Source organism: Mobula birostris, chromosome 29 (assembly GCF_030028105.1).
Source record: "Mobula birostris isolate sMobBir1 chromosome 29, sMobBir1.hap1, whole genome shotgun sequence".
NCBI lineage: Eukaryota > Metazoa > Chordata > Chondrichthyes > Myliobatiformes > Myliobatidae > Mobula > Mobula birostris.
Window position 1 is genome coordinate 31,585,447 of NC_092398.1, and position 25,270 is coordinate 31,610,716.

General features: G+C 49.6%; 2 protein-coding genes across 3 annotated transcripts; both read left to right on the forward strand.

Annotated features, from left to right (window-relative positions):
• The first annotated feature begins 2,863 nt into the window (after positions 1–2,863).
• LOC140190008 (caveolin-2-like) lies at positions 2,864–11,527 on the forward strand. Its single transcript, XM_072246400.1, has 3 exons — positions 2,864–3,116; positions 8,446–8,633; positions 9,150–11,527. Exons 1-3 carry the CDS (start codon positions 2,970–2,972, stop codon positions 9,298–9,300), a joined length of 486 nt encoding a protein of 161 aa, XP_072102501.1. The 5' UTR covers positions 2,864–2,969; the 3' UTR covers positions 9,301–11,527.
• A 228-nt stretch (positions 11,528–11,755) lies between these two features.
• LOC140190199 (caveolin-1-like) lies at positions 11,756–25,169 on the forward strand. 2 transcript variants are annotated; one of them, XM_072246734.1, is made up of 3 exons: positions 11,756–12,000; positions 20,132–20,314; positions 24,547–25,169. In XM_072246734.1, the coding sequence occupies exons 1-3, from the start codon at positions 11,893–11,895 to the stop codon at positions 24,622–24,624; spliced, it is 369 nt and encodes a 122-aa protein (XP_072102835.1). In that variant the 5' UTR covers positions 11,756–11,892; the 3' UTR covers positions 24,625–25,169. The 2 variants fall into 2 exon arrangements, with proteins under 2 accessions (XP_072102835.1, XP_072102833.1); XM_072246732.1 differs by lacking the exon at positions 24,547–25,169 and having other exon boundaries at positions 11,763–12,000; positions 20,132–21,694.
• Positions 25,170–25,270: the final 101 nt, after the last annotated feature.

Sequence of the window (25,270 nt, forward strand, 5' to 3'; positions counted from 1 at the left end):
GAGAGAATGTGACATCAGGACAGTGTTTGACCAAGCGTGGCATCAGTTAAAAGGAAGGGCACCAAGGAGAAACCACTTTAATGGCTAGAGTCTCACAGTTGGTCTGGAGATTGTAAACATCAGGGATTCTGCAGGTGCTGGAAATCTTAAACAACACACACAAAAGGCAGGAAGAACTCAGCAGGTCAGGCAGCATCCATGGAGGGAAATAAGCAATCGATATTTGGTGCCGAGATCCTCCACTGGGACTGGAAAGCAAGTGGGCAGAAACCAGAATGTGAGGGAAGGGAAAGGGGTCGATCATGCACATCCCAGAACATCCCTGTGGAACCTCAGCAGTGTCCCAGACATAAGAGTATTACAACACAGTAACGGGCCCTTTGGCCAAGGACCCCATATCGAATGAGTTGTCCCACCAACCCGCACCTGGACCACTGCCCTCCATACCTCTCCCATCCATGTAATTATCCAAACTTCTCTTAAGTGCAGCAATCAAACTCACATACAGCGTTCCACACTCGCATCCGAGTGAAGTTCCCCCTTAGTGCCCCATTATTTCATCTTCCACCCTTCCAGTTGTAGTCTCACCCAAGCTCAGTGGAAAAAGCCTGCTTTAATTTACCCTCTATACCCTTTAACGACCTACTCCCTCAATGGCCTTCCTTCCAACACAAAGTCAGGACTGACGATCATTTCCCTTTTACATGCAATAGTATTCCTTTCGACATGCTGGGTGGGGTGGGGTTACTGAACAACGGGCCACATAAGCACCACGGCTTCTGTTGAGTTGACTCATCTCCTGACACCCATTTTATAAGGCACTGGTCAGCAGTGCGGCGAAATTATTCCACTTGCTGGATAACCACCGTGGCAACAGCTCTCAGGAAACTCCACACTGTCCAGGACAATACACCCTGCCACTCCCCACCGGCCACAAAATGGACCGCAGCTGCCCACCCCGACAGTAACTTTCCGAAACCAACACTTCCTTCCTCCGCGGTCGAGAGCAGCAGGCGCGGGGTAACACCGCCACCTGCAGGCTGCCCGCAAAACTGCGCACTATGATAAACGCGAGATAATCAGCAGACTCTGGAAATCCGAAGTAACACACCCAAAATGCTGGAGGAACTCAGCAGGCCAGGCAGCGTCTATGGAAAAGAGTAACCCTTTTCCAGAGTTGCTGCCTGGCTTGCTGAGTTCCTCCATCACTTCGTGTGTGAAACTGCGCACTATCCTGTCTTGGAAGTACCTCAGCGTTCCTTCATGCCCACGGAGTCTAAGTCCTGGAACTCCCCTTCCCAACAATCAGGATATCAGGAGGGGGACTCCCCACTCATCCACTCACCACTTCAGGGGCACACATAAAACCCTGATCCTTTCAGCGCATCCTGCCAGGTGGAGGACTGGAGACCTCCAGAGGGCAGTGATTCGCCTTATACTGTATTCGAACAGCTCAGTGCACTAGACGGCCCTTGTGTATTTCTGCATCGTTATTGTTTTACCTTATTCTAGCTCAACGCACTGTGTAATGATCTGATCTGTGTAAACAGCATGCAAGACAAGCTCTTCAGTGTATCAATGTTCAAAGTACATTTATTATCAATACATACGTTATACAATCTTGAGATTTGTCTCCTAACAGGCACCCACAAGGCAAAGAAACCCAAAAGAATCCATAAAAAATGTGCAAAGAGAAAAAAACCCACAAATTATGCAAACAATAAGGGCAAGCAAATAGTGTTTTGAACTGAAGTCTGAGACCTATAGTTCAGTGCAGAGTCAAGTAAACCTCACAGAGCAGCAAGCTGAACCGACCCATCTCTTGCCTCAGGTCCCGACACCCTGACCTTTTCAATCTGGCCCGCTGCCAAAATCATTGTCAAAAGATCGGGTTCAGTTGCCTCGATACGCTCTGGGGCCTGGACCCCACCTCCTCGATTCGGCTCGCACTGGGACAGTGATAAACCAACCACCTTAAACAGCTCTGACCAGCTGGGCCGAAGTTTCTGCATTGCATCACCGCTGTGTGAATTAGACAAGCTCCAAATTATTATTGAATAGTGAAAGGCCTAGATAGAGAGAATGTTTCCTATAGTGGGGGAGGGCACAGAAAGAGTGGATGTGGAGAGGATGTTTCCTATAGTGGGGGAATCTAGGACCGGAGGGCACAGATAGAGTGGATGTGGAGAGGATGTTTCCTATAGTGAGGGAATCTAGTACCAGAGGGCATAGATAGAGTGGATGTGGAGAGGATGCTTCCTACAGGGGAGTCCAGGACCGGAGGGACATCCATTTAGAAGAAAGATGAGGGTGAATTTCTTCATCCAGACGGTGGTGAATCTCTGGAGTTCATTGCCACAAATGACTATGGAGGCCCAGACAATGGGTGTATTTGAAGAAGAGGTCAATAGGTTTTTGATTACCCAAAGCATCAAAGGTTACGGGGAGAAGGCAGGAAAATGAGCTTGAGAAGGATAATAATTCGGCATGATGAATGGTGGTGCATATTTGATATGCCAAATGGTCTAATTCTGCTCCATTCTTATGGTCTTGTTGAGGAAATTTAAATTGCACTGAGAAGGTGGTGTAGATATAACCGCTGTCTCTGGCTGGGTCTTTGAGCTTCCAGCCTAGTGTAAAATCATTGCTCCATGATGAGCACGACTCACTCAACAGCAGGGCATCGCCTCCTTGCACCTGATGGAGGAGATCGAGGAGCCAGGCAGTGACGTTAAGTCAAGGGGTGACAGGCTTGGTGGGGGGGGGAGGGAAGGAGGGAGGTGTCCCTTTAAGTGGTCACAGCCCTGGCCTCCATGTCAGCAGAATACTGGGCACGAATTAACTCTGCCTCCCAAAATAGAACGGTCCACTCGACAGGAGACGAGCACAGACAGGCAGGCAGGCAGGGTCGGGCTGGGGGACAACAACAGGTCCAAGTTTGATTTAAGTAACCTTTGCCTCGGAGAGCCATGAACGGAGACTATACGAAGATCGAGCTTGACGACCAGCCTCGGGGCCCTGGAGGCAGTGGGGAGGGGACCCCACAGCCCGCCCCGGCTGACAGCTCGCCAGGCCAGGAGAACAGGGACCCAGAGGGGATTAACCAGCACCTCAAGGTAGTATACTTCAATCTGCCCCCTCCTCCTTAGGGGTAGAGAGCGGGGTTAGCGACTTCACTTGGAGCCTGGGATTTGTTCCCACTGGGATCTGTCTCAGAGCTTGTAAAATATGCAAGATAGCTGCCAGCTTGCGATTCATCTGGGATTGAATGAGAGGCGTTAACTACATTGTACAGCAGGGAAACAGGCCCTTTGGCCCAACTGTTCCATGCTATCCCACCTAACCTAGTTCCACTTGCCTCTGAGCCACTTAAATGCTATTGAAGATGGCACCAGTGATCTGTTGCAGTTTTATGCAATTTTGATCAGGGCGGACTACCACTGTAGGAGACGTGGCACTGGATTGAACTGAAATGAGATGAACAGAATGTGCCAGGAATCTTAAGGTGTCTTTGTGATTTGGTGTGTTGTATCGTGTTTCTCGTTTGTTTTTTCCCTGCCATTTGCGCAATTTGTTCTTTTTTTGCGTGTTGGGGTTTTGATGTTTTTCTGTACCATCATGGTGATCCATGGTGGTTCTTGGTTTCGTGGCTGTCTCTGGGAAAGATGAATCTCAGGGTTGTGTACTGCATACATACTTTAGTAATAAACACAGCTTTGGCTTCAAATCTTTTGACATGCCCGCTTCAACCACTTCCTCTGGCAACTCTCGCAATGTCTGCGTATCTGAGCTTGCTGCAGGCCAGAGGCTGAACAGGGTGGCGGTCCTGGGGCTGTGTGTGTGGGAGGGAGGAACAGGGCTTGTTTCGCTGCTGTTGTTTTGTTGGTGGTTGTGTTCTGTGTGGTTTTGCCGAGCATTGTGGGAATACTGTGTTGGCACCAGAATATGTGGCGACACTTGGCCAGCCCCCAGAGCGTCGTTAGGTTGCGTTGGTTGTTGTCGCAGACGATGCATTTTTCACTCTTAAGTTTCGATGATGTGATAAATCAACTTGAACCTTGAATCAACTTGCTCCACAAATGGACCCTTCTCTGGGTGAAGAATTTACCCCTCAGATTCCAATTAAATCTCACCCTCCCTGACGTAAACCAGTTCTTAACTCCCCAACCCTGGGGAAAAAGACAATTCTCCTTACTATAACCCCTCATGATTTTACACACATTTCCTTGCAGTCTCCCAATGAGAAAAGTCCCAACCTGCCCAATCTCTCTCAATAACTCAGCTCTTTAAATCCTGGCAACACCCTCATAAAATTAAAGAGGCTAGGCGAGAGGAGGTTAGTTCACTACAGGGGGATGGGAACCAGTGCAGAGAGGCAGAGGGGTGTAAAGTGAGGGTAGAAACAAAAAGTACTATGGAGAAAAGTAAAAGTGGCAGGCCGACAAATCCAGGGCAAGCATTAAAAAGGCCACTTTTCAGCATAATTGTATAAGGGCTAAGAGAGTTGTAAAAGAGCGCCTGAAGGCTTTGTGTGTCAATGCAAGGAGCATTCGTAATAAGGTGGGTGAATTGAAAGTGCAGATTGTTATTAATGATTATGATATAGTTGGGATCACAGAGACATGGCTCCAGGGTGACCAGGGATGGGAGCTCAACGTTCAGGGATATTCAATATTCAGGAGGGATAGACATGAAGGAAGGGGAGGTGGGGTGGCGTTGCTGGTTAAAGAAGAGATTAACGCAATAGAAAGGAAGGACATAAGCCGGGAAGATGTGGAATCGATATGGGTAGAGCTGCGTAACACTAAGGGGCAGAAGATGCTGGTGGGAGTTGTGTACAGGCCACCTAACAGTAGTAGTGAGGTCGGAGATGGTATTAAACAGGAAATTAGAAATGTGTGCAATAAAGGAACAGCAGTTATAATGGGTGACTTCAATCTACATGTAGATTGGGTGAACCAAATTGGTAAAGGTGCTGAGGAAGAGGATTTCTTGGAATGTATGCGGGATGGTTTTTTGAACCAACATGTCGAGGAACCGACTAGAGAGCAGGCTATTCTGGACTGGGTTTTGAGCAATGAGGAAGGGTTAATTAGCGATCTTGTCGTGAGAGGCCCCTTGGGTAAGAGTGACCATAATATGGTGGAATTCTTCATTAAGATGGAGAGTGACAGAGTTAATTCAGAAACAAAGGTTCTGAACTTAAAGAAGGGTAACCTTGAAGGTATGAGACGTGAATTAGCTAAGATAGACTGGCAAATGACACTTAAAGGATTGACGGTGGATACGCAATGGCAAGCATTTAAAGGTTGCATGGATGAACTGCAACAAATGTTCATCCCAGTTTGGCAAAAGAATAAATCAAGGAAGGTAGTGCACCCGTGGCTGACAAGAGAAATTAGGGATAGTATCAATTCCAAAGAAGCAGTATACAAATTAGCCAGAGAAAGTGGCTCACCTGAGGACTGGGAGAAATTCAGAGTTCAGCAGAGGAGGACAAAGGACTTAATTAGGAAGGGGAAAAAAGATTATGAGAGAAAACTGGCAGGCAACATAAAAACAGACTGTAAAAGCTTTTATAGATATGTAAAAAGGAAAAGACTGGTAAAGACAAATGTAGGTCCCCTGCAGACAGAAACAGGTGAATTGATTATGGGGAGCAAGGACATGGCAGACCAATTGAATAATTACTTTGGTTCTGTCTTCACTAAGGAGGACATAAATAATCTTCCAGAAATAGTAGGGGACAGAGGGTCCGGTGAGATGGAGGAACTGAGCGAAATACATGTTAGTAGGGAAGTGGTGTTAGGTAAATTGAAGGGATTGAAGGCAGATAAATCCCCAGGGCCAGATGGTCTGCATCCCAGGGTGCTTAAGGAAGTAGCCCAAGAAATAGTGGATGCATTAGTGATAATTTTTCAAAACTTGTTAGATTCTGGACTAGTTCCTGAGGATTGGAGGGTGGCTAATGTAACTCCCCTTTTTAAAAAAGGAGGGACAGAGAAACCGGGGAATTATAGACCGGTTAGCCTAACGTCGGTGGTGGGGAAACTGCTGGAGTCAGTTATCAAGGATGTGATAACAGCACATTTGGAAAATGGTGAAATGATCGGACAAAGTCAGCATGGATTTGTGAAAGGAAAATCATGTCTGACGAATCTCATATAATTTTTTGAGGATGTAACTAGTAGAGTGGATAGGGGAGAACCAGTGGATGTGGTATATTTGGATTTTCAGAAGGCTTTTGACAAGGTCCCACACAGGAGATTAGTGTGCAAACTTAAAGCACACGGTATTGGGGGTAAGGTATTGGTGTGGGTGGAGAGTTGGTTAGCAGACAGGAAGCAAAGAGTGGGAATAAACAGGACCTTTTCAGAATGGCAGGCGGTGACTAGTGGGGTACCGCAAGGCTCAGTGCTGGGACCCCAGTTGTTTACAATATATATTAATGACTTGGATGAGGGAATTAAATGCAGCATCTCCAAGTTTGCGGATGACACGAAGCTGGGTGGCAGTGTTAGCTGTGAGGAGGATGCTAAGAGGATGCAGGGTGACTTGGATAGGTTGGGTGAGTGGGCAAATTCATGGCAGATGCAATTTAATGTGGATAAATGTGAAATTATCCACTTTGGTGGCAAAAATAGGAAAACAGATTATTATCTGAATGGTGGCCGATTAGGAAAAGGGGAGGTGCAACGTGACGTGGGTGTCATTATACACCAGTCATTGAAAGTGGGCATGCAGGTACAGCAGGCGGTGAAAAAGGCGAATGGTATGCTGGCATTTATAGCGAGAGGATTTGAGTACAGGAGCAGGGAGGTACTACTGCAGTTGTACAAGGCCTTGGTGAGACCGCACCTGGAGTATTGTGTGCAGTTTTGGTCCCCTAATCTGAGAAAAGACATCCTTGCCATAGAGGGAGTACAGAGAAGGTTCACCAGATTGATTCCTGGGATGGCAGGACTTTCATATGAAGAAAGAATGGATGAACTGGGCTTGTACTCGTTGGAATTTAGAAGATTGAGGGGGGATCTGATTGAAACGTATAAGATCCTTAAGGGATTGGACAGGCTAGATGCAGGAAGATTGTTCCTGATGTTGGGGAAGTCCAGAACGAGGGGTCACAGTTTGAGGATAGAGGGGAAGCCTTTTAGGACCGAGATTAGGAAAAACTTCTTCACACAGAGAGCAGTGAATCTGTGGAATTCTCTGCCACAGGAAACAGTTGAGGCCAGTTCATTGGCTATATTTAAGAGGGAGTTAGATATGGCCCTTGTGGCTATGGGGATCAGGGGGTATGGAGGGAAGGCTGGGGCGGTGTTCTGAGTTGGATGATCAGCCATGATCATAATAAATGGCGGTGCAGGCTCGAAGGGCCGAATGGCCTACTCCTGCACCTATTTTCTATGTTTCTATGTTTCTATAAATCTCCTTTGCATTCTTTCCGAAGTAATGGCATCTTTCCTCTAGCAGAGCGACCAAAACTGAATGCAGTATTTCAAATGTGGCCTCAACTTCTACAACTGCAACATAACGTCCTAACTTGTATACTCAGTGCGCTGACTGATGAAGGCATGTGTGCCAGAGGTTTCCTTCACCATCCTGTCTACCTGCTGCGTCACGTTCACGCACACCTAGGTCTGTCCATTTCAGGACTGCTGCTCACTGTGACAGTTCGACTTCCTGAAGTGTTACACCGATGTGAAACTTTGGGACTTGAGTTTTAGACAAAGGTTGAACAGGTTCGGACTTTATTCCCTGGAGTGAGGAAGAACAAGGGGAGATTTGATAGAGGTATGCAGAATTATGAGGGGTATAGACAGGGTTTTTGCACTGAGGTTAGGTGACAGTAGAATGAGAGGTCACAGGTAAAGGGTGAAAGGTGAAATGTGCAAGGGGAGAATTTCTTCACTCAGGGTGGCGCAGGCTGAAGTGGTGGATATGGATTGGATTTCAATGTTTAAGAGATGTTTGGATAAGCACGTGGATGGGAGGGGTACGGATGGATTGGATCCAGGTGCAGGTCGATGGGACTAGGCAGAATAACAGTTCGGAACGTGACGAATGGGAGAAAGAGCTGTTTCTGTGCCGTAGTCTCTATGACTCCACATAGGATGTTCCCATTCCTAAATGCATGTAAGATAAGCACATCGATGCTGGGAAAAACTGAAGCATTATGTGTGAGTGGAGGGTTAGAGAAGGCCAAAGAGTCGGTACAACATTGTGGGCCGAATGGCCTGTACTGTGCTGTACGTTCCAAGCTTTAAACACCGAGCTGTCTCCATTCTGATTCTATCCCACCAGTTTGGGAAGGAGGCCCACCCAGTGTTGAGTGAAGCCTCTCCTGCAAGGGTCTCAAGCTAGAAGGAGAAAGGGTGAGGAGCTATCCAGGAGGGCCCAGGTCTGAGAATGCACAATCTGGGGAGTGTTCTGTCTTGGTTGCAGGTGGATTTCGAGCAATTGATCGGAGAACCGGAGAGCGCCCACAGCTTTGACAAGGTCTGGGCGTGGAGCAACATCTCCTTCGAGGTCTGCAAGCTCTGGGGTTACCGTGTCATCTCTCTGCTGTGTGCCATCCCGGCCTCCATCGCTGCTGGCTGCCTCTTCGCACTCGCCAGCTGCCTGCACATCTGGTGAGCAGAGAGGGAGAGGACTGGGACGGGAGTGTGGGTAGGGTGGAGCAGGGAAGGGGAGATGGGACAGGAGTGAGGGAGTGGGATGGGGAGGAAGACGTATGGGAGTGGGAATGGGGTGTTGGTTGAGGAAATGGGAGAGAGGTAATGGGTGGTGAAAGGGGAGGGGGAGGGTGGAGGGGAAGTGGGGAGAGGGAATAGGGAGTGGGGAGGGGGTGAGGGAGAGGGAGAGGGAGTGGGGGAGGGGTAGGAGAGTGGAGAGTGCGAGTGGGGAAGGGGGAGGGGAGGGGAGGGAGAGGGAGAGGGGGTGGTAGAGGGGAGGGAGAGGGGGGGAGGAGAGGGAGAGGTAGAGGAGAGGGGGAAGTAGAGGGGGAGGGAGAGGGGGAGGGGGAGGGGAAGGAGAGAGGAGGGGGAGGGGAGGGGGAGGGGGAGAGAAGGGGGAGGTACAGGAGCAGAGTGGGAGAGGACTTGTTGCCCACCGGCTCTGACCTTTACCTTGCTCCTGCTGCCCACCAGGTGCCTGGTTCCCTGTGCCCGGATGTGCCTCCTGTGCCGGCCCACCTGGCAGAGTTTCTGCCTCATCGTGACGGATGCCGTCGTTGCTCCCTTCCGCACCAGTGTCAGCCATTGCTGCCGCCGTGTCCACCTGCGGCTGGCCCACCTCTAGCCCCAGGCAGCCTCACCCCACCCAGCCCCACCCGCAGTGGGTCTCGGTCAAACAGGCCCTGGGCCCATTACTTTGCGTTGATCTTCTAACCCTCCCCTCCCACATAGTCCTCCCGTTTTCTGTCATCTGTGTGCTTATCTAAGAGTTTCTTAAATGTCCCTCATGTACGTATACCATCCCTGACAGGGCATTCCATGTACTCACCACTCTCTGTGTAAAAAAAAGAACTACCTCTGACACTCCCTCTATACTTGCCTTCAATCACCTTAAAATTATGCCCCTTCTTATTAGCCATTTCTGCTCTGGTAAAAAGTTTCTGGCTGCCCAATCTATCTATGCCTCTTATCGTCTCGTACACATCTGTCAAGTCACCTCTCACCTTCCTTCGCGCCAGGGAGAAAAGCCCTAGACCACTTGACCTATCTGCATAAGACATGCTCTCTAATCCAGGCAGCATCCTGGTGAATCTCCTCTGCACCCTCTCTAAAGCTTCCTGGACACGCTTCACACTTCACACACCCATCTTTGCCCCACCTACTGCCCCTCTGCTGCTCGCAGGAGCACTCACACCCTCCCTCCAAGAACCCAACTCCACTATCCAGTCCCAGCCCCCACCCCCAGTCAGTGCAGTTGCCCCACACGAGGTTTAGCAATGGTCCCAATGTTGAGGCTGGAGGAGTACAGATGATGCTCGTTCCTCAGCCCCCCGCCTCCAACCACTGGAGGCAAAGGGCATCGAAGTGAGAGGCGACAATGAGAGAAGAGAGGCAGCCCCCACCTTCTGGCAGGTCCCTCCATCCTGGGACACCAGTTTCTGCCCACGAACTTTTAGCTTGATGTCACCATGAACCAAAGGGATCATCCTTTCCCTCCCCACCCCTTCCCTCTCCCCCCAATGCTCCTTCCCCTTCACCGCTCCTTCCCCCCATTACCCCCCTCCCCTTCCCCCTCCCTTCACAACCCCTTCCCCTCCCCCTCACCGCTCCTTCTCCCCTCTCACAGTCCCTTCACCCTTCCCTTTGCTGCCCCTATCCCTTTCCCCTCCCCTTTCCCTCACAGTCTCTTCCCCTCCCCACCCACAGCCCCTTCCCCTCCCTCTTACAGGCCCTTCCCTTCTCTGTGTCTTCCCCCACCCCTCGGTGCCCCTTCCCCCTTCCCCACCCCCCACAGTCCCTTCCCCTTCCCCTCAGTGCCATCTCATGTCCCATGAAACCGTTTGGCCTGTCGAGTCTGCTGCTTCATTCACTCAGGATTAGGCCATTCAATCCTTCTCCTGCCCTTCCCCTATAACCTTTAGCGCCCCTACTCATCGTGAGGCAATCAAGCTTGGCCTCCACAGCAGTCCGATACAATGAATTCCTCCTCATCTCGTCTCTGTTCTAAATGGGCGTTCTTTGTTTTCTGAGGCTGTGTCCTTTGGTCCTGGACCCTTGGGCTCTCCCCACAATAAAAATATCCTCTCCATGTCCACTCTATCTCTCCCCTCACTATCCCTTCGCTCTGCTCACCAACCTCATTTCCCTATCCCACCTCTCCCCTCCCTGCCACTCACTACCCCTCTCTTCCTCTCCCCTCCAGCCACCGGCTCGCTGGGCTTGCTCAGGCTCCCTTGGCTGTGCCAAGACAGGAGGTGACAGGGACCCCGAGCCAGTCCAGTTCTGACCCCCAGGTGCCGGGCGATAGAGAGGCTCCCAGTGTAGGATGAACCATGGTGTCAGGGGAACCTAATAAAGTTACTATGATAGTAATTGTGTCTCTGTTACTATTGACAGAACTCCACACAACTGGGGACCAGGATGGGTGCTGCTATTCTCCATCTCCTCACTTTCCCTCTCTCGATCTTCAGTCCTCATTCTCTTTCTTGCAATAGCTTCGTCTCCCTCTCTACATCGCTGCATTGGGATCAGTCGGAACCTCCTTGCTCCCTCTCTCCCACACCCCTCTCTCTCTCTCTATCCCTCTTCCCCCTCTCTCTGCCTCTCTCCTTCTCTTCCCCTCGCCCTGTCTCTCTCTCCCTCCCTGTGTCTCTCCTCTCCACCTCTCCATCTTCTCTCCCCCCTCCTTCTCTGCCTCTCTACTTCATTCTCCCTCTCTCTGTCTCCCTGACTCTCTCTCCACCTCTCTCCCCATCTGTCTCTCTCCTCCTCTGTCTCTCTCCTCTCCCCCTCTCTCTGCCTCCCTCTCCAACGTCATGTCAACTGCAGATCACTTGGTAACTCACGATTCAAGAGTTTGGGGGGGCGGTGGGGTTGCAAAGACGCCAGTTCGGATGCCTGGGCTCGCACCGCGGGAGGGGGCGTTGCGCTGTGGGAGGGGGCGTGGTGAGAAGGGGAAGTGGGGTGAGGAAGGAGGGAGCGCCGTGCAGCCAGGGGGGGCGGGGCAGTGAGGAGGGAGCACCACTTCGCTCTTTCTCTGCCTCTCTCTCTCTCCCTCCCTCCCTCCACCCCCTATGTTTTCACCACACATGTCAGGTTACAAAGCATCCCAGGACTCTTGGCGAGGTTGCTGACGGGGCGGGGAGCAATCGCTGGGCTGTGCTGACCAGCCGGTCTCGCTGAGCCTGAGGGAGGCAGGTGCCCAGCAGCGGGGAGCATGGCCGAGGAGGTGCAGAGGAAGGAAGCCCTCCACGCTGACACCCACACCAAAGAGATCGACTTGGTGAAGAGAGACCCCAAGCACCTCAACGATGAAATCGTTAAAGTAAGTCCTAGCAGTATGACTCAGGCAGGCCGATGACTGGGTCTCGTTCTATATTTAGGTAGCATCTGGCTGGCTTTAAATATATATGTACATAGGATTCATCTATCTAAGGCTGGATGAGGTGGGGGAATGAGAGGGTCGTAACAGTGCAGGGGGGGAAGCTGTTGTAGTCACTGGGGCAGGCCCTTCAGCCCGACTAGTCCGTGATGGAATTCATAAACTGAAGAGATGCTGGAAGCCCAGAACAATACACACAAAATGCTGGAGGAACTCAGCAGGTCAGGCAACTATGGAGGGGAATACACCTTTGGCGTTTCGGGCCGAGACCCTTCATCAGGACTGGACCTGAAACGCCAGCTGCTTGTTCCTCTCCCCGAGATGCTGCCCGACTTGCTGACTTCCCTCAGCGGTTTTTGTGTGTGTTAGTCCATGTTGGCCTTATCTTCTGCCTGGTCCCCCCCCCCGTCCTGCCTTCCTTACCCCTCCCTGTGGCCAGCTGGTGGTGCAGTGAGATCAGCGCCGGATGCCGGAGCGAAGGTTCCCAAGTTCGAATCCTTACCCCTCCTATACATGTAACTATCCAAACTTTTCTAAACATCACAACTGAACCTGTATCCACCTCTCCTGCTGGCAGCTCGTTCCACATTCTCACTACTCATTCTTAAATATTTCACCTGTAACCCTAACCTAGCCCTTTACTTCCAGTAAATGCTGGCTTCTTTTAGAGCAATGTATGAAGTTAAGACATTGTAGCAGAATTAGGCCATTCGGTCCATTGAGTCTGCTCACCATCCCATAATGGCTGACATTGAGATTTCATAAAGCACTGGTGAGGCCTCACTTGGAGTATTCTTGGAGTATTGTGAGCAGTTCTGGGCCCCTTACAAAGGTTTTGCTGAAATTGGAAGAGGGGTCAAAATAGGTTCAAGAAAATGATTCCAGGATTAAACGGCTTGTCATATGAAGAGCGTTTGATGGCTCTAGACCTGTAATCACTGGAATTCAGAAGAATGACGGGTGACCTCATTGAAACCTATCGAATTGTTAAAGGCCTTAGTAGAGTGGATGTTTCCTATAGTGGGGGAGCCTAAGACCAGAGGACACAGCCTCAGAACAGAGGGGCATTCTTTTAGAACGGAGATGAGAAGGGATTTCTTTAGCCAAAGAGTAATGAATATGTAGCATTCATTGCCACTGGTAGCTGTGGAGGCCAAGTCTTTATGTATACTTAAGGCAAAGGTTGATTGATTCAGGGCATGAGGGGATACCAGGGGGCGGGAGAGGGGGGGAAGCGGGAGATTGGGGCTGAGAAGAAATTTTGACCGGCCATGATGAAATGGCAGGGTAGCCTCGATGGGCCAAATGGCCTAATTCTGCTCCTATATCTTGCGGTCTTATTTATTATCTCTATCCCATTCTCCTACCTTCTTCCTGTAACTTTTGATACCCTTATGAACAAGAATCTATTAAACTCTGCTTTAAATATACCCAATGACTTGGCCTCCACAGCTGCCTGTGGTGATGAATTCCACAGATTCACCACCCTCTGGCTAATGAAATTCCTCCTCATCTCTGTTCTAAAGGGATACTCCTCTATTCTGAGGCTGTGCCCTCTGGTGCTAGACTCCCCACCAGAGGAAACATCTGGCCCACAGCCATCAAATGCTGCTGATACATTAACCCTTTAATCCCTGGGATCAAGCTTGTGAACCTACTCTTGATCCCCTCCAATGTTAGCATATCTTTTTTAAGACAAGGGCCCAAAACTGCTCACAATACACCAAGTCAGTCCTCGCCAGTGCTTTATACAGCCTCAGCATGACAACCTTGCTTTCATATTCTGGTCCTCTCAAAACAAAAGCTAACATTTCATTTGCCTCCCTTACTACTGACTCAGATTGCAAGTTAACCTTCAGGGAATCTTGCATAAAGACTCTGAAGTCCCTTTGCACCTCCGATTTATGAATTTTCTACCTATTTAGAAAATTATCTGTGTCTTTCTTCCTTCTACCAAAGTTCATGACCATACACTTCCCAACACTATATTCCATCTGTCACTTCTTTGGTCATTCTTTTATCTGTCCAAATTATTCTGTAGACCCTCTGCTTCCTCAACATTACCTGCCTCTCCGCCCATCATCCAGAAACTTGGCCACAAAGCCATCAGTTCCATCATCCAAACCAATGTGAAAAGAAGCAATCCCAAAACAGGCCCCGATGGAACACCACTTGTCACCGACAGCTAACCAGAAAAGGTCCCCCTTTATTCTGACTCTTCCTCCTGCCAATCAGACACTGCTTTACCCATACTAGTATCTTTACTCCTAATACCCTGGGCTCTAATCTTGTTTAACAGCCACACATGTGGCACTTTGTCAAAGGCCTTCTGAAAATCCAAGTACACGACATCCACTGGTTTTCCCTCAAAGAATTCCAACAGATTTGTCAGGCAAGATTTTCCCTTGAGGAAACCGTACTGACTACAGCCTGATTTATCATGTGCCTCCAAGTACCCTGAGATCTCATCCTTAATACTGGGCTCCAACATCTTCCCAACCATTGGAGTTAGGCTAACTGGCTTATGATTTCCTTTTGCCTCCCTCTCTTCTTAAAGAGTGGAGTGACATTTGCAATTTTCCAGTTCTCCAGAACCATTCCAGAATCTGGTGATTCTTGAAAGATCATTACTCTACAATCCACAGTCTCTTCAGTCACCTTTCTCAGAACCCTGGGGTGTAGTCCACCTGGTCCAAGTCACTTCTTTACCTTCAGACCTTTCAGCTTCCCAAGTACCTTCTCCTTAGTAATAGCAACTACACTCACTTCAGTTCCCTGACACTCTCTAATCTCTGGCATACTGGCAGTGATTTCCACAGTGACGATTGACACAAAATACTTACTCAGTTCATCCGTCATTTCTTTCTCCCTCATTATCACCTCTCCACTGTCACTTTCCAGTGGTCTGATATCCACTCTTACCCCCTTTTCACTCTTTATATCTCTGAGAAAAACTTTTGGTATCGTCTTTTAAATTATTAGCTAGCTAACCTTCATATTTCATCTTTTCCCTCCTTATAGCTTTTTTTAGTTGCCATCCAACACACATAAAAATTGCTGGTGAACGCAGCAGGCCAGGCAGCATCTCTAGGAAGAGGTGCAGTCAACGTTTCAGGCCGAGACCCTTCGTCAGGACTAACTGAAGGAAGAGTGAGTAAGGGATTTGAAAGTTGGAGGGGGAGGGGGAGATCCAAAATGATAGGAGAAGACAGGAGGGGGAGGGATAGAGCCAAGAGCTGGACAGGTGATAGGCAAAAGGGATACGAGAGGATCATGGGACAGGAGGTCCGGGAAGAAAGACGGGGGGGGGGACCCAGAGGATGGGCAAGAGGTATATTCAGAGGGACAGAGGGAGAAAAAGGAGAGTGAGAGAAAGAATGTGTGTATAAAAATAAGTAACAGCTGGGGTACGAGGGGGAGGTGGGGCATTAGCAGAAGTTAGAGAAGTCGATGTTCATGCCATCAGGTTGGAGGCTACCCAGACGGAATATAAGGTGTTGTTCCTCCAACCTGAGTGTGGCTTCATCTTTACAGTAGAGGAGGCCGTGGATAGACATGTCAGAATGGGAATGGGATGTGGAATTAAAATGTGTGGCCACTGCTTTCTCTGGCGGACAGAGCGTAGGTGTTCAGCAAAGCGGTCTCCCAGTCTGCGTTGGGTCTCGCCAATATATAAAAGGCCACATCGGGAGCACCAGACGCAGTATATCACCCCAGCCGACTCACAGGTGAAGTGTTGCCTCAACTGGAAGGACTGTTTGGGGCCCTGAATGGTGGTAAGGGAGGAAGTGTAAGGGCATGTGTAGCACTTGTTCCGCTTACACGGATAAGTGCCAGGAGGGAGATCAGTGGGGAGGGATGGGGGGGACGAATGGACAAGGGAGTCGCGTAGGGAGCGATCCCTGCGGAATGCAGAGAGAGGCGGGGAGGGAAAGATGTGCTTAGTGGTGGGATCCCGTTGGAGGTGGCGGAAGTTACGGAGACTAATATGTCTATCCATGGCCTCCTCTACTGTAAAGATGAAGCCACACTCAGGTTGGAGGAGCAACACCTTATATTCCGTCTGGGTAGCCTCCAACCTGATGGCATGAACATCGACTTCTCTAACTTCTGCTAATGCCCCACCTCCCCCTCATACCCCATCTGTTACTTATTTTTATACACACATTCTTTCTCTCACTCTCCTTTTTCTCCCTCTGTCCCTCTGACTATACCCCTTGCCCATCCTCTGGTTCCCTCCCCTTGTCTTTCTTCCCGGACCTCCTGTCCCATGATCCTCTCGTATCCCCTTTTGCCTATCACCTGTCCAGCTCTTGGCTCTATCCCTCCCCCTCCTGTCTTATCCTATCATTTTGGATCTCCCCCTCCCCCTCCCCCTCCAACTTTCAAATCCCTTACTAACTCTTCTTCAGTTAGTCCTGACGAAGGGTCTCGGCCTGAAACGTCGACTGCACCTCTTCCTAGAGATGCTGCCTGGCCTGCTGCGTTCACCAGCAATTTTTATGTGTGTTGCTTGAATTTCCAGCATCTGCAGAATTCCTGTTGTTTTAGTTGCCATCCATTGGTTTTTAAAATCTTCCTAATCCTCTAACTTCCCACTAATTTTTGCTATTATATGCCCCCTCGTTTACTTTTATGGTGTCTTTGGCTTCCTTCGTCAGCCATGGTTGCCTCATCCTGCTTTCAAAGTACTTCTTCATCTTAGGGATGTATCTACCCTGCGGCTTCTGAATTTCTCCCAGAAACTTCAGCCATTGCCGCTCTGCTGTCATCCCTGCTAATGTCCCTTTCCAACCAGCTTTGGTCAGCGCCTCTCTCGTGCCTCTGTAATTCCCTTAACGCCGCAGTAATACTGATACATCTGACTTCAACTTCTCCCTCTCAAACTGCAGAGTGAATTCGATCATATTATGATCACTGTCTCCTAAAGGTTCTTTACCTTAAGCTCCTTAATCAAATCTGGTGCATTACACGACACCTGATCCAGAATTCCCTTTCCCCTTGTTGGCTCAACCATTAGCTGTTTTAAAAAGGAATCTTGTAGAAATTCCAGAGGTTCCCTCTCTTGGGATCCAGCACCAACCTGATTTTCCCAAGCTACCTGCATATTGAAACCCCCCATGACTATTGTAGTGTTACCCTTTTTTACAGGCCTTTTCTATCTCCCACTGTAATTTGTAGCTCACATCCTGGTTGCTGTTCAGAGGCCTGTATATAACTCCCCTCAGGGTCTTCTTACCCTTGCAGTTCCTTAACTCTACCCATCTTCTGATCCTTTGTCACTTCCTTCTAAAGATTTGATTTCATTTTTTTAACCAATAGAGCCACTCTACCCCCTCTGCCTACCTGCCTGTCCTTTCAAAACAAATGTGTATCCTAGGATGTTAACATCCCAACTATGATCTTCATTCAGCCACTGACCCAGTAATGCCCACGGCATATTCGCCAGTCTCTAACTGTGCTACAATATCATCTACCTTATTTCCGTATACTGCATGCATTCCAATATAACACCTTCAGTCCTGTATTCATCACCCTTTTCAATTTTGCCCCCCTGTTCCACTGCAGCACATATCACAGACCACAATTTTGCCGTCATCTGCCTGTCCTTCCTCACAGTCTCACGACAAACTGGATCAACTTGCACACTAATATCCTCAGCCCCATCACTCTGGTTCCCATCCTCCCACCAAATTAACTTAGACCCTCTGCAACAGTTCCAACAAACCTGCCTGCAAGGATAGTGGTCCAGGTGTAACCCATTCCTTTTGTACAAGTCATACCTTCCCTGGGAGAGATCCCAATGATCCAGAAAGCAACTCCTCAGTCACACATTCACCTGCCAAATCATCCTATTCTTACCCTCACCGGCATGAGGCATAGGCAGAAATCCAGAGATTACTAGCCTTGAGGTCCTGCTTTTCAGCTTTCTACCTAGGTCCCTACATTCTCACTGCAGGACCTCATCCGTTTTTCTACCGAGGCCATTGGTGCCAATATGTACCACGACTTCCGGCTGTTCACCCTCCCCCATTAGAATGGTGCGGACCCGATCTGAAACATCCCTGACCCCGGCACCTGGGTGGCAACATGTGTCTCTTTCATGTTCACAGAATCCCCTGCCTGCTCTTCCAGGAATGGAAACCCCTATCACGACTGCACTCCTTTTCTCTCACCTTCTCTTCTGAGCTACAGCGCCAGAGACAAGGTTGCTGCAGCTTCCCCCCACCAGGTAACCCTCCCACCCCTCCCACAGCAGTATCCAAAGTGGTATACTTATCCCATTCTCTCACCCTTCCACATCTCACCCTGCTCCATTCCATTCAGGGAACTCAAAGAACCCACATGGTACGCTGCAAGTGTTTGATGAGATGGTGTGGAGGGAGCTTCACTCGGTGTCTGACCCCGGGAGTGTGTGATGGGACAGTGTGGAGGGAGTTTCACTCTGTGTCCGACCCTGGGAGTGTGTGATGGGACGGTGTGGAGGGAGCTTCACTCTGTGTCTGACCCCGGGAGTGTGTGATGGGACAGTGTGGAGGGAGATTCACTCTGTGTCTGACCCCGGGAGTGTGTGATGGGACGGTGTGGAGGGAGCTTCACCCTGTGTCTGACCCCAGGAGTGTGTGATGGGATGGTGTGGAGGGAGATTCACTCTGACCTCTGCATACCTTGGCAAGAGACCAGCTGGAGAAACTGATTCCTCCACATAGATGAGATAGATGTGACCTGCCTTGAAAGTGTAAGAGAGGTGTGGGGAGGAGGAGGGGGGAGTGTGATTGAAGGCCACACATGTGAAGCCTCTCAGCAGAACATCACACCAGCTGTGGTCAACTAACTCCCAGTGGGAGCAGCACTAAATGACTGTTAGAGCACTGCAAAGACAGAGGAGCACTGTGTCACGGACACACGGCAGAGAGGAACCCTGTACAGTGTGTGTGTGTGAGTGTGTATTGTGTCGGTATGAGTGGGTATGTTATGCTGTTTGTGTGTGTGAGTGTGTGTTGTGTCGGTATGAGTGGGTGTGTTTGTGTGTGTGTGTTGTGTCGGTGTGAGTGGGTGTGTTTGTGTGTGTGTGTTGTGTCAGTGTGAATGGGTGTGTTGTGTTTGTGTGTGTGTGTGTTGTGTTGGTGTGAGTGGGTGTGTTGTGCTTGTGTGTGTGTGAGTGTGTGTTGTGTCGGTTAGAGTGGGTATGTTGTGTTTGTGTGTGTGTGTATTGTGTCGGTGTGAGTGGGTGTGTTGTGTTTGTGTGTGTGTGTGACTGGGTGTGTTGTGTTTGTGTGTGTGTTGTGTCGGTATGAGTGTGTGTGTGTGTGTGTGTGAGTGGGTGTGTTGTGTGTGTGTGTGTGTGTGTGTGAGTGTGTGTGTTGTGTCGGTATGAGTGGGTGTGTGTGTGTGTGTTTCGGTGTGAGTGGGTGTGTTGTGTTTGTGTGTGTGTGTGTGTGTGTGTGTGTGTGTGTGTGTGAGTGGGTGTGTTGTGTTTGTGTGTGTGTGTGACTGGGTGTGTTGTGTTTGTGTGTGTGTTGTGTCGGTATGAGTGTGTGTGTGTGTGTGTGTGAGTGGGTGTGTTGTGTGTGTGTGTGTGTGTGTGTGTGTGTGTGTGAGTGTGTGTGTTGTGTCGGTATGAGTGGGTGTGTGTGTGTGTGTTTCGGTGTGAGTGGGTGTGTTGTGTTGTGTGTGTGTGTGTGTGTGTGTGTGTGTGAGTGGGTGTGTTGTGTGTGTGTGTGTGTGTGTGTGTGAGTGGGTGTGTTGTGTCGGTATGAGTGTGTGTTTCGGTGTGAGTGGGTGTGTTGTGGGTGGGTGTGTGTGTGTGTGTGAGTGGGTGTGTTGTGTTTGTGTGTGTGTTGTGTCGGTATGAGTGGGTGTGTGTGTGTGTGTGTGTGTGTGTGTGTGTGTGTGTGTGTGTGTGTTTCGGTGTGAGTGGGTGTGTTGTGTTGTGTGTGTGTGAGTGTGTGTTGTATCGGTATAAGTGTGTGTCTGTGTCTGTGTGTGACCCTCCCGGGATGGGATGGAGATTTCGGTGCCCCCGTGTGTGAAGACTCCATTTGCCATGCTCTTTCTCTCTCTCTCCTCGCAGGTGGAGTTCGAGGAGGTGGTGGCCGAGCCCGAGGGATACCACAGCGTGTCACCAGTGTGGCGCCTCACCCACACCACCTTCACGGTCTCCGAGTACTGGTGTTACCGGCTGATGACCGCTATATTCGGAGTGCCAATGGCCGTCCTCTGGGGCTTCCTCTACGCCTGTGCCTCCTTCTGGCAGGTGTGGGCGGCCGTGCCCTGCCGGCGCTGTGCCCTGATCGAGCTGCACTGCCTCGCCAGCACACTACCGGCCTGCCTGCGTGCTGTCTGCGACCCGCTCTCCCACGCGGCCGGAGGCTTGCTGCTCAGTGTCCGTCTGGCCCTAAGGAAGGACAGCTAGGCCAGCCCCACAGCCCCCGCCTGCCAGCGTGGACCACCCACCTTATCCAGGGCTTCCTCTTCAGGTCGCCACCCTCCCACTCCTTCCAATACCCCTCCCAGTCAATTTCCCACCACTGCCCTCTCCCTCCAAAACCTCCCCATTCCCCAGCTCCCTCTCCCTTCCCCCATTCCCCCACCCTTTCCTCCTCCTTGCATCCCTCCCACTCAGCTCCCCTTCCAATTCCCTCTCCCCCTCAATTCTTCACCTAACCCCATCACTCCCTTCTATCTCACCGATCCTCCACAATTGCCACTCTTCCCCAATCTCTTATCCCCTTCCATCCCATCACCCCTCTCCCCTCCCCTTTAATTCCCCACAACCCTCCTTTACCCCTCTCCATCCACATCCCTCAACAATCATCTCTCCCCCTCCCTCCAATGTCACACACATATCTCCTCGCTCTCCAATTCTCTCCACCCCTTCACCTTTCCCTCCACACCCCTCCCCACCTCCCACTCACCCTATTATCACCCCCCCACTCAATACCCCACCTCCCCATCCGTCCCTATCACCTCTTCACCCCTCCTCTCTCCACCCCACTCTACGTCCTACCTTTCCAATCCTCACCTCCCGCTCCACCCCTTTCCCAACCCCTCTTCACTGCTGTCAATATATGTACCGGTGTCTCTCAGCAGCATAACCCTACACTGACTAGTGTCTCAGTCCCTCTCCTTCAGTGGAGATCTGTATACTGACCGGTGTCTCTCAGTCCCTCGCTCTCAGTGGGAGATCTGTATACTGACCGGTGTCTCTCAGTCCCTCCCTCTCAGAGGGAGATCTGCATACTGACCGGTGTCTCTCAGCCCCTCTCTCTCAGATCTGTGCACTGACCAGTGTCTCTCAGTTCCTCCCTCTCAGTGGCTATCTGTACACGACTGGTGTCTCTCAGTCCCTCTCTCTTAGGGGGAGATCTGTACACTGACTGGCGTCTCTCTGTCCTTCTCATTCTATCTCATTAGTTCTCACTAAAGAACCATCAACACTTCAAATAACACATGAACAATCTCACACACTGAAAATGTTTTGTATTTAAAACTCATTATGAGTAAAGACTTGACGATTCTATTAAACTCAATGAATCACTGCACCTTGATGTCATATCAAGGACAAAAGATCACAAGGAACAATGGTCAGAATTGTGGATTTTATCAAAGTCATAGTGAGAGGTGTGGGGTGTGTTGGTGGTACAGTGAGGGGTGTGTGGGGTGTGTCAGTGTCACAGTGAGGGGTGTGTGGGGTGTGTCAGTGTCACAGTGAGGGGTGTGGGGTGTGTCGGTGTTACAGTGAGGGGTGTGGGGTGTGTTAGAGTGAAGGGTGTGGGGAGTGTCAATGTCAGACTGAGGTGTGCGGGTTGTGTCAGTGTTACGGTGTTACAGTGAGGGGTGTGGGGTGTGTCTGTGTTACAGTGAGGGGTGTGGGGTGTGTCAGTGTTACCACGAGTGGTGAGGTGTGTGTCTGTGTTACAGTGAGGGTTGTGGGGAGTGTCAATGTCAGACTGAGGTGTGCGGGTTGTGTCAGTGTTACGGTGTGAGGGGTGTGGGGTGTGAGGGATGTGTAGTATATCAGCATCTCTGTGAGAGAGGGTTGAGTGTTGAGTGTGAGCGTGAGTGGAATATGGGACGTGAATTGGACTGTGTTGGTGCTGGTTTGAAAAGGGGGGGATGATGTTCTGCTTTGATATGTGCCTGCCTCGGCAGACAGGCAAGTTGGTCTAAGATCTTTTACGAGATCATTTGCAGAGCCTATACTGGGGCAGAGAGATGACTGAAGCACATTGACAATGCCAGGGTGGGGGAGGAAGTGCATTCTGGGACTTTCCAGAGACACAAGGATGCTGTACCCAAGTTCCACAATCTGGGCGTGTATGATGTCAACTTCTGGGTGGTAGGGAGAATTTAGGGCAAATGTGTGAGGCTAAGAATATTGGGGGAGGGGGAGTGATAGAGCTTGATATGATATGAGCAGGAAAGGAATGGGAGTGAGGAAGAGAGTGAGAGAATGCACTTTCACCAGTGAGAGAGTCACAGACTACGCAGTGAGGGACTGGTCATTTAACACTGGTGCATGGAGAGATTTCTTTGTGGAATTCTCTGCCATGTGAGAGAGGATGGAGACCAGAGCACTTTCATTTCGAGAGGACGAGAATATACAAGCAAGGATATAATGTTGAGGCATTTTAAGGCATTGGTCAAACCACACTTGGCATATTGTGAGCCGTTTTAGGCCCCTTCTCTAAGAAAAGATGTGCCAGCAATGGACAGAGTCCAGAGGTTTTCGAGAATGGTGCCAGAAATGAGCATTTGATGGCTCTGGGCCTGTATGCCATGGCAATTAGAAGAACAAGGCTGGGGGGAGGTGTAAATCTCATTGAAACCTAGAAAGACCTCGATAGAGTGGGCGTGAAGAGATTTTCCGATAGTAAGGAAGTCTAAGAACAGAGGGCACAGGCTCAGACTAGAAGGACGTCCCTTTAGAAAAGAGATGAAGAAGAATTTCTTTAGCCAGAAGGTGGAGAAACTGTGGAATTCATTGCCTCAGACAGCTGTGGAAGTCAAGTCATTGGGTATATTTAAATCAGAGGTTGATAGGTTCTTGTTCATAAGGATGTCAAAGGTTACAGGGAGAAGGCAGGGACATTGCCTCAAGATTCAGGGGAGAAAATTTAGGACCGAGATGAGGAGAAACTGTTTTTCCCTGAGAGTGTTGAATCTGTGGAATTCTCTGCCCAGGGAAGCAGTTGAGGCTTCTCCACTAAATATATTTAAGAAACAGTTAGATAGGTTTTTACATACTAAGGGAATTAAGGGTTATGGGGAAAAGGCAGATAGATGGAGCTGAGTTTACAAACAGATCAGCCATGATCTTATTGAATGGTGGGGCAGGCTCGATGGGCCGGATGGCCTACTCCTGCTCCAATTTCTTATGCTCTTACGAATGCTGTTGAGAGGGATAATAAATCAGCCATGATAGAATGGCAGAGCAGTCTTGGAGGGACGAATGGCCTAATTCTCTTATGATCGGTGGGGGGGGAGCGCGGTTGGTGTTTGTTCCTTAAGATTGTTGTTATAACTGGGGGTTGTAATGAGTTAAGCTCCCACTATCCAATACTGCATCACAAATAGTCTCCAAGTCCAGCTCCTGGCCTTCATGTGTGGCTTAACTATTAAGCCCAGTGGAACTGTATATCCGACAGGAGAAGGGTTAAGGGTTACTGCACCTTAATATCAGTCACTTCAGGCAGATGGGGATTGTCAGCCATGATTGGCAGATCATCTAGAAGAAAAACTCTGATCTCAAACTTTTGCTGCCTGCAGCTATACCCACTCATGGGGAAGGCTTTGGAAGTAAACCCTATGCTGAGTTCAATGCTGCCTGGCAATTCTTGTGATGCTTTTGGTGCCAACCTGTATTGGTCTTTGTTGTTCCTTTGGATTCATCAGCTGCGTGGAGAGGCAGAGCTTGCTACATGGGCATTGCTTGCTCTGCATATCATACTGCCCTGGCTTACGCATCACATAGACAGCTGGGACACAATATCTATGGTCGACCCTGACCAACAAAGGGCCTCAAGGTGCTGTAGACAAGTTGAGAGCTTGTGGGGAACTGGAACAGGGAGAGTTGAGATGGGTGTATTGGATGCCAGGGCAGGCTTGAGAAACCGTGGCCTTCTCCTGCCCCCACATTTTTTCTGTGTTTTTGTGAGAATGTGTGAAGAGAGAGCGCAAGGAGGGACAAAAGGTGGGGAAGGTGAGAACGGAGTAAGTGAGGAAGGAGGGAGCACAGTGGAGTGAGGAATAGTGTGATGGCACAGGGAGGAAGGGTCCCTGTTCGCCAACTGATAGAATTTTATCCCAAGATTTACAGTGACCGAATTCAACCTGGGACCATAAACCTGGATAAAGTCACAAAGAGATGAGCCGGCGCTGGAAACCATCAAAGACTGGCTAACAGAGAAAAAATTAATTTGGGGCTATGAATCACATGTCTCATTTTAACACACAGAAATTTTATTTTTTATTTATTTTATTAAGAGATACAATGTGGTAAGGCACCCTTCTGGCCCAACAAGACAATGCCACCCATTGCACCCACATGACCAATTAACCTGAACAGCTTTGGGATGTGGAAGGAACCAGTGGAAATGCATGCAGTCGCTGGGAGAACGTGGAAACTTCTCATGGCCAGTGCTGGGAAAGTAACCCCGGTTGCTGGTGCTGTAAAAACGTTATGCTAACCGTGCAGCACTAAACTGGAAAAGTGGCAGGGCTCGGATCCAAGAGTGAGGAACAGGCAATTTAAGCACTGGGCCAGATTAAAAAAGGTCAGTGTGTTGGATGAGCTGGTTCAGCTCGCTGATCCACGAGGTTTACTTGTCTCTGTGCTGAACTCAGACTGACTTCATGGCTGTGGACTCATTTTTGTGAACTTCAGATGTCTGCTCACTTTTGTTGCACAATTTGTTTTTCTTTCTACACGTTGGGTGTTTGGCGGTCTTTATTTTAAATGGATTCTACTGGGTTTCTTTGTTTTGTGGCTGCCTGTAAGAAGGCAAATCTCAAGGTTGTATGTAGTATACATACTTCAATAATAAATGTACTTTGATTTGACTTTGGCTCCACAGTGGCAACTGAGAGAAGTGAAATATATACTGATCGAAGGGAAATTATGGTAATAATCCAGACAGAGCAATAAGCCATGATTGAATGGTGGAGCAGACTTCAATGGGCTGAATGGCCTAATTCTGCTCCTATGTCT

Coding starts and splice junctions, on each gene's coding strand:
- LOC140190008 (XM_072246400.1), top strand. CDS start 2,970: ATGAACGGAGACTATACGAAGATCGAGCTTGACGACCAGCCTCGGGGC. Junction 3,117..8,445: donor GGATTAACCAGCACCTCAAG/GTAGTATACTTC, acceptor TCTTGGTTGCAG/GTGGATTTCGAGCAATTGAT. Junction 8,634..9,149: donor GCCAGCTGCCTGCACATCTG/GTGAGCAGAGAG, acceptor GCTGCCCACCAG/GTGCCTGGTTCCCTGTGCCC.
- LOC140190199 (XM_072246732.1), top strand. CDS start 11,893: ATGGCCGAGGAGGTGCAGAGGAAGGAAGCCCTCCACGCTGACACCCAC. Junction 12,001..20,131: donor TCAACGATGAAATCGTTAAA/GTAAGTCCTAGC, acceptor CTCTCCTCGCAG/GTGGAGTTCGAGGAGGTGGT.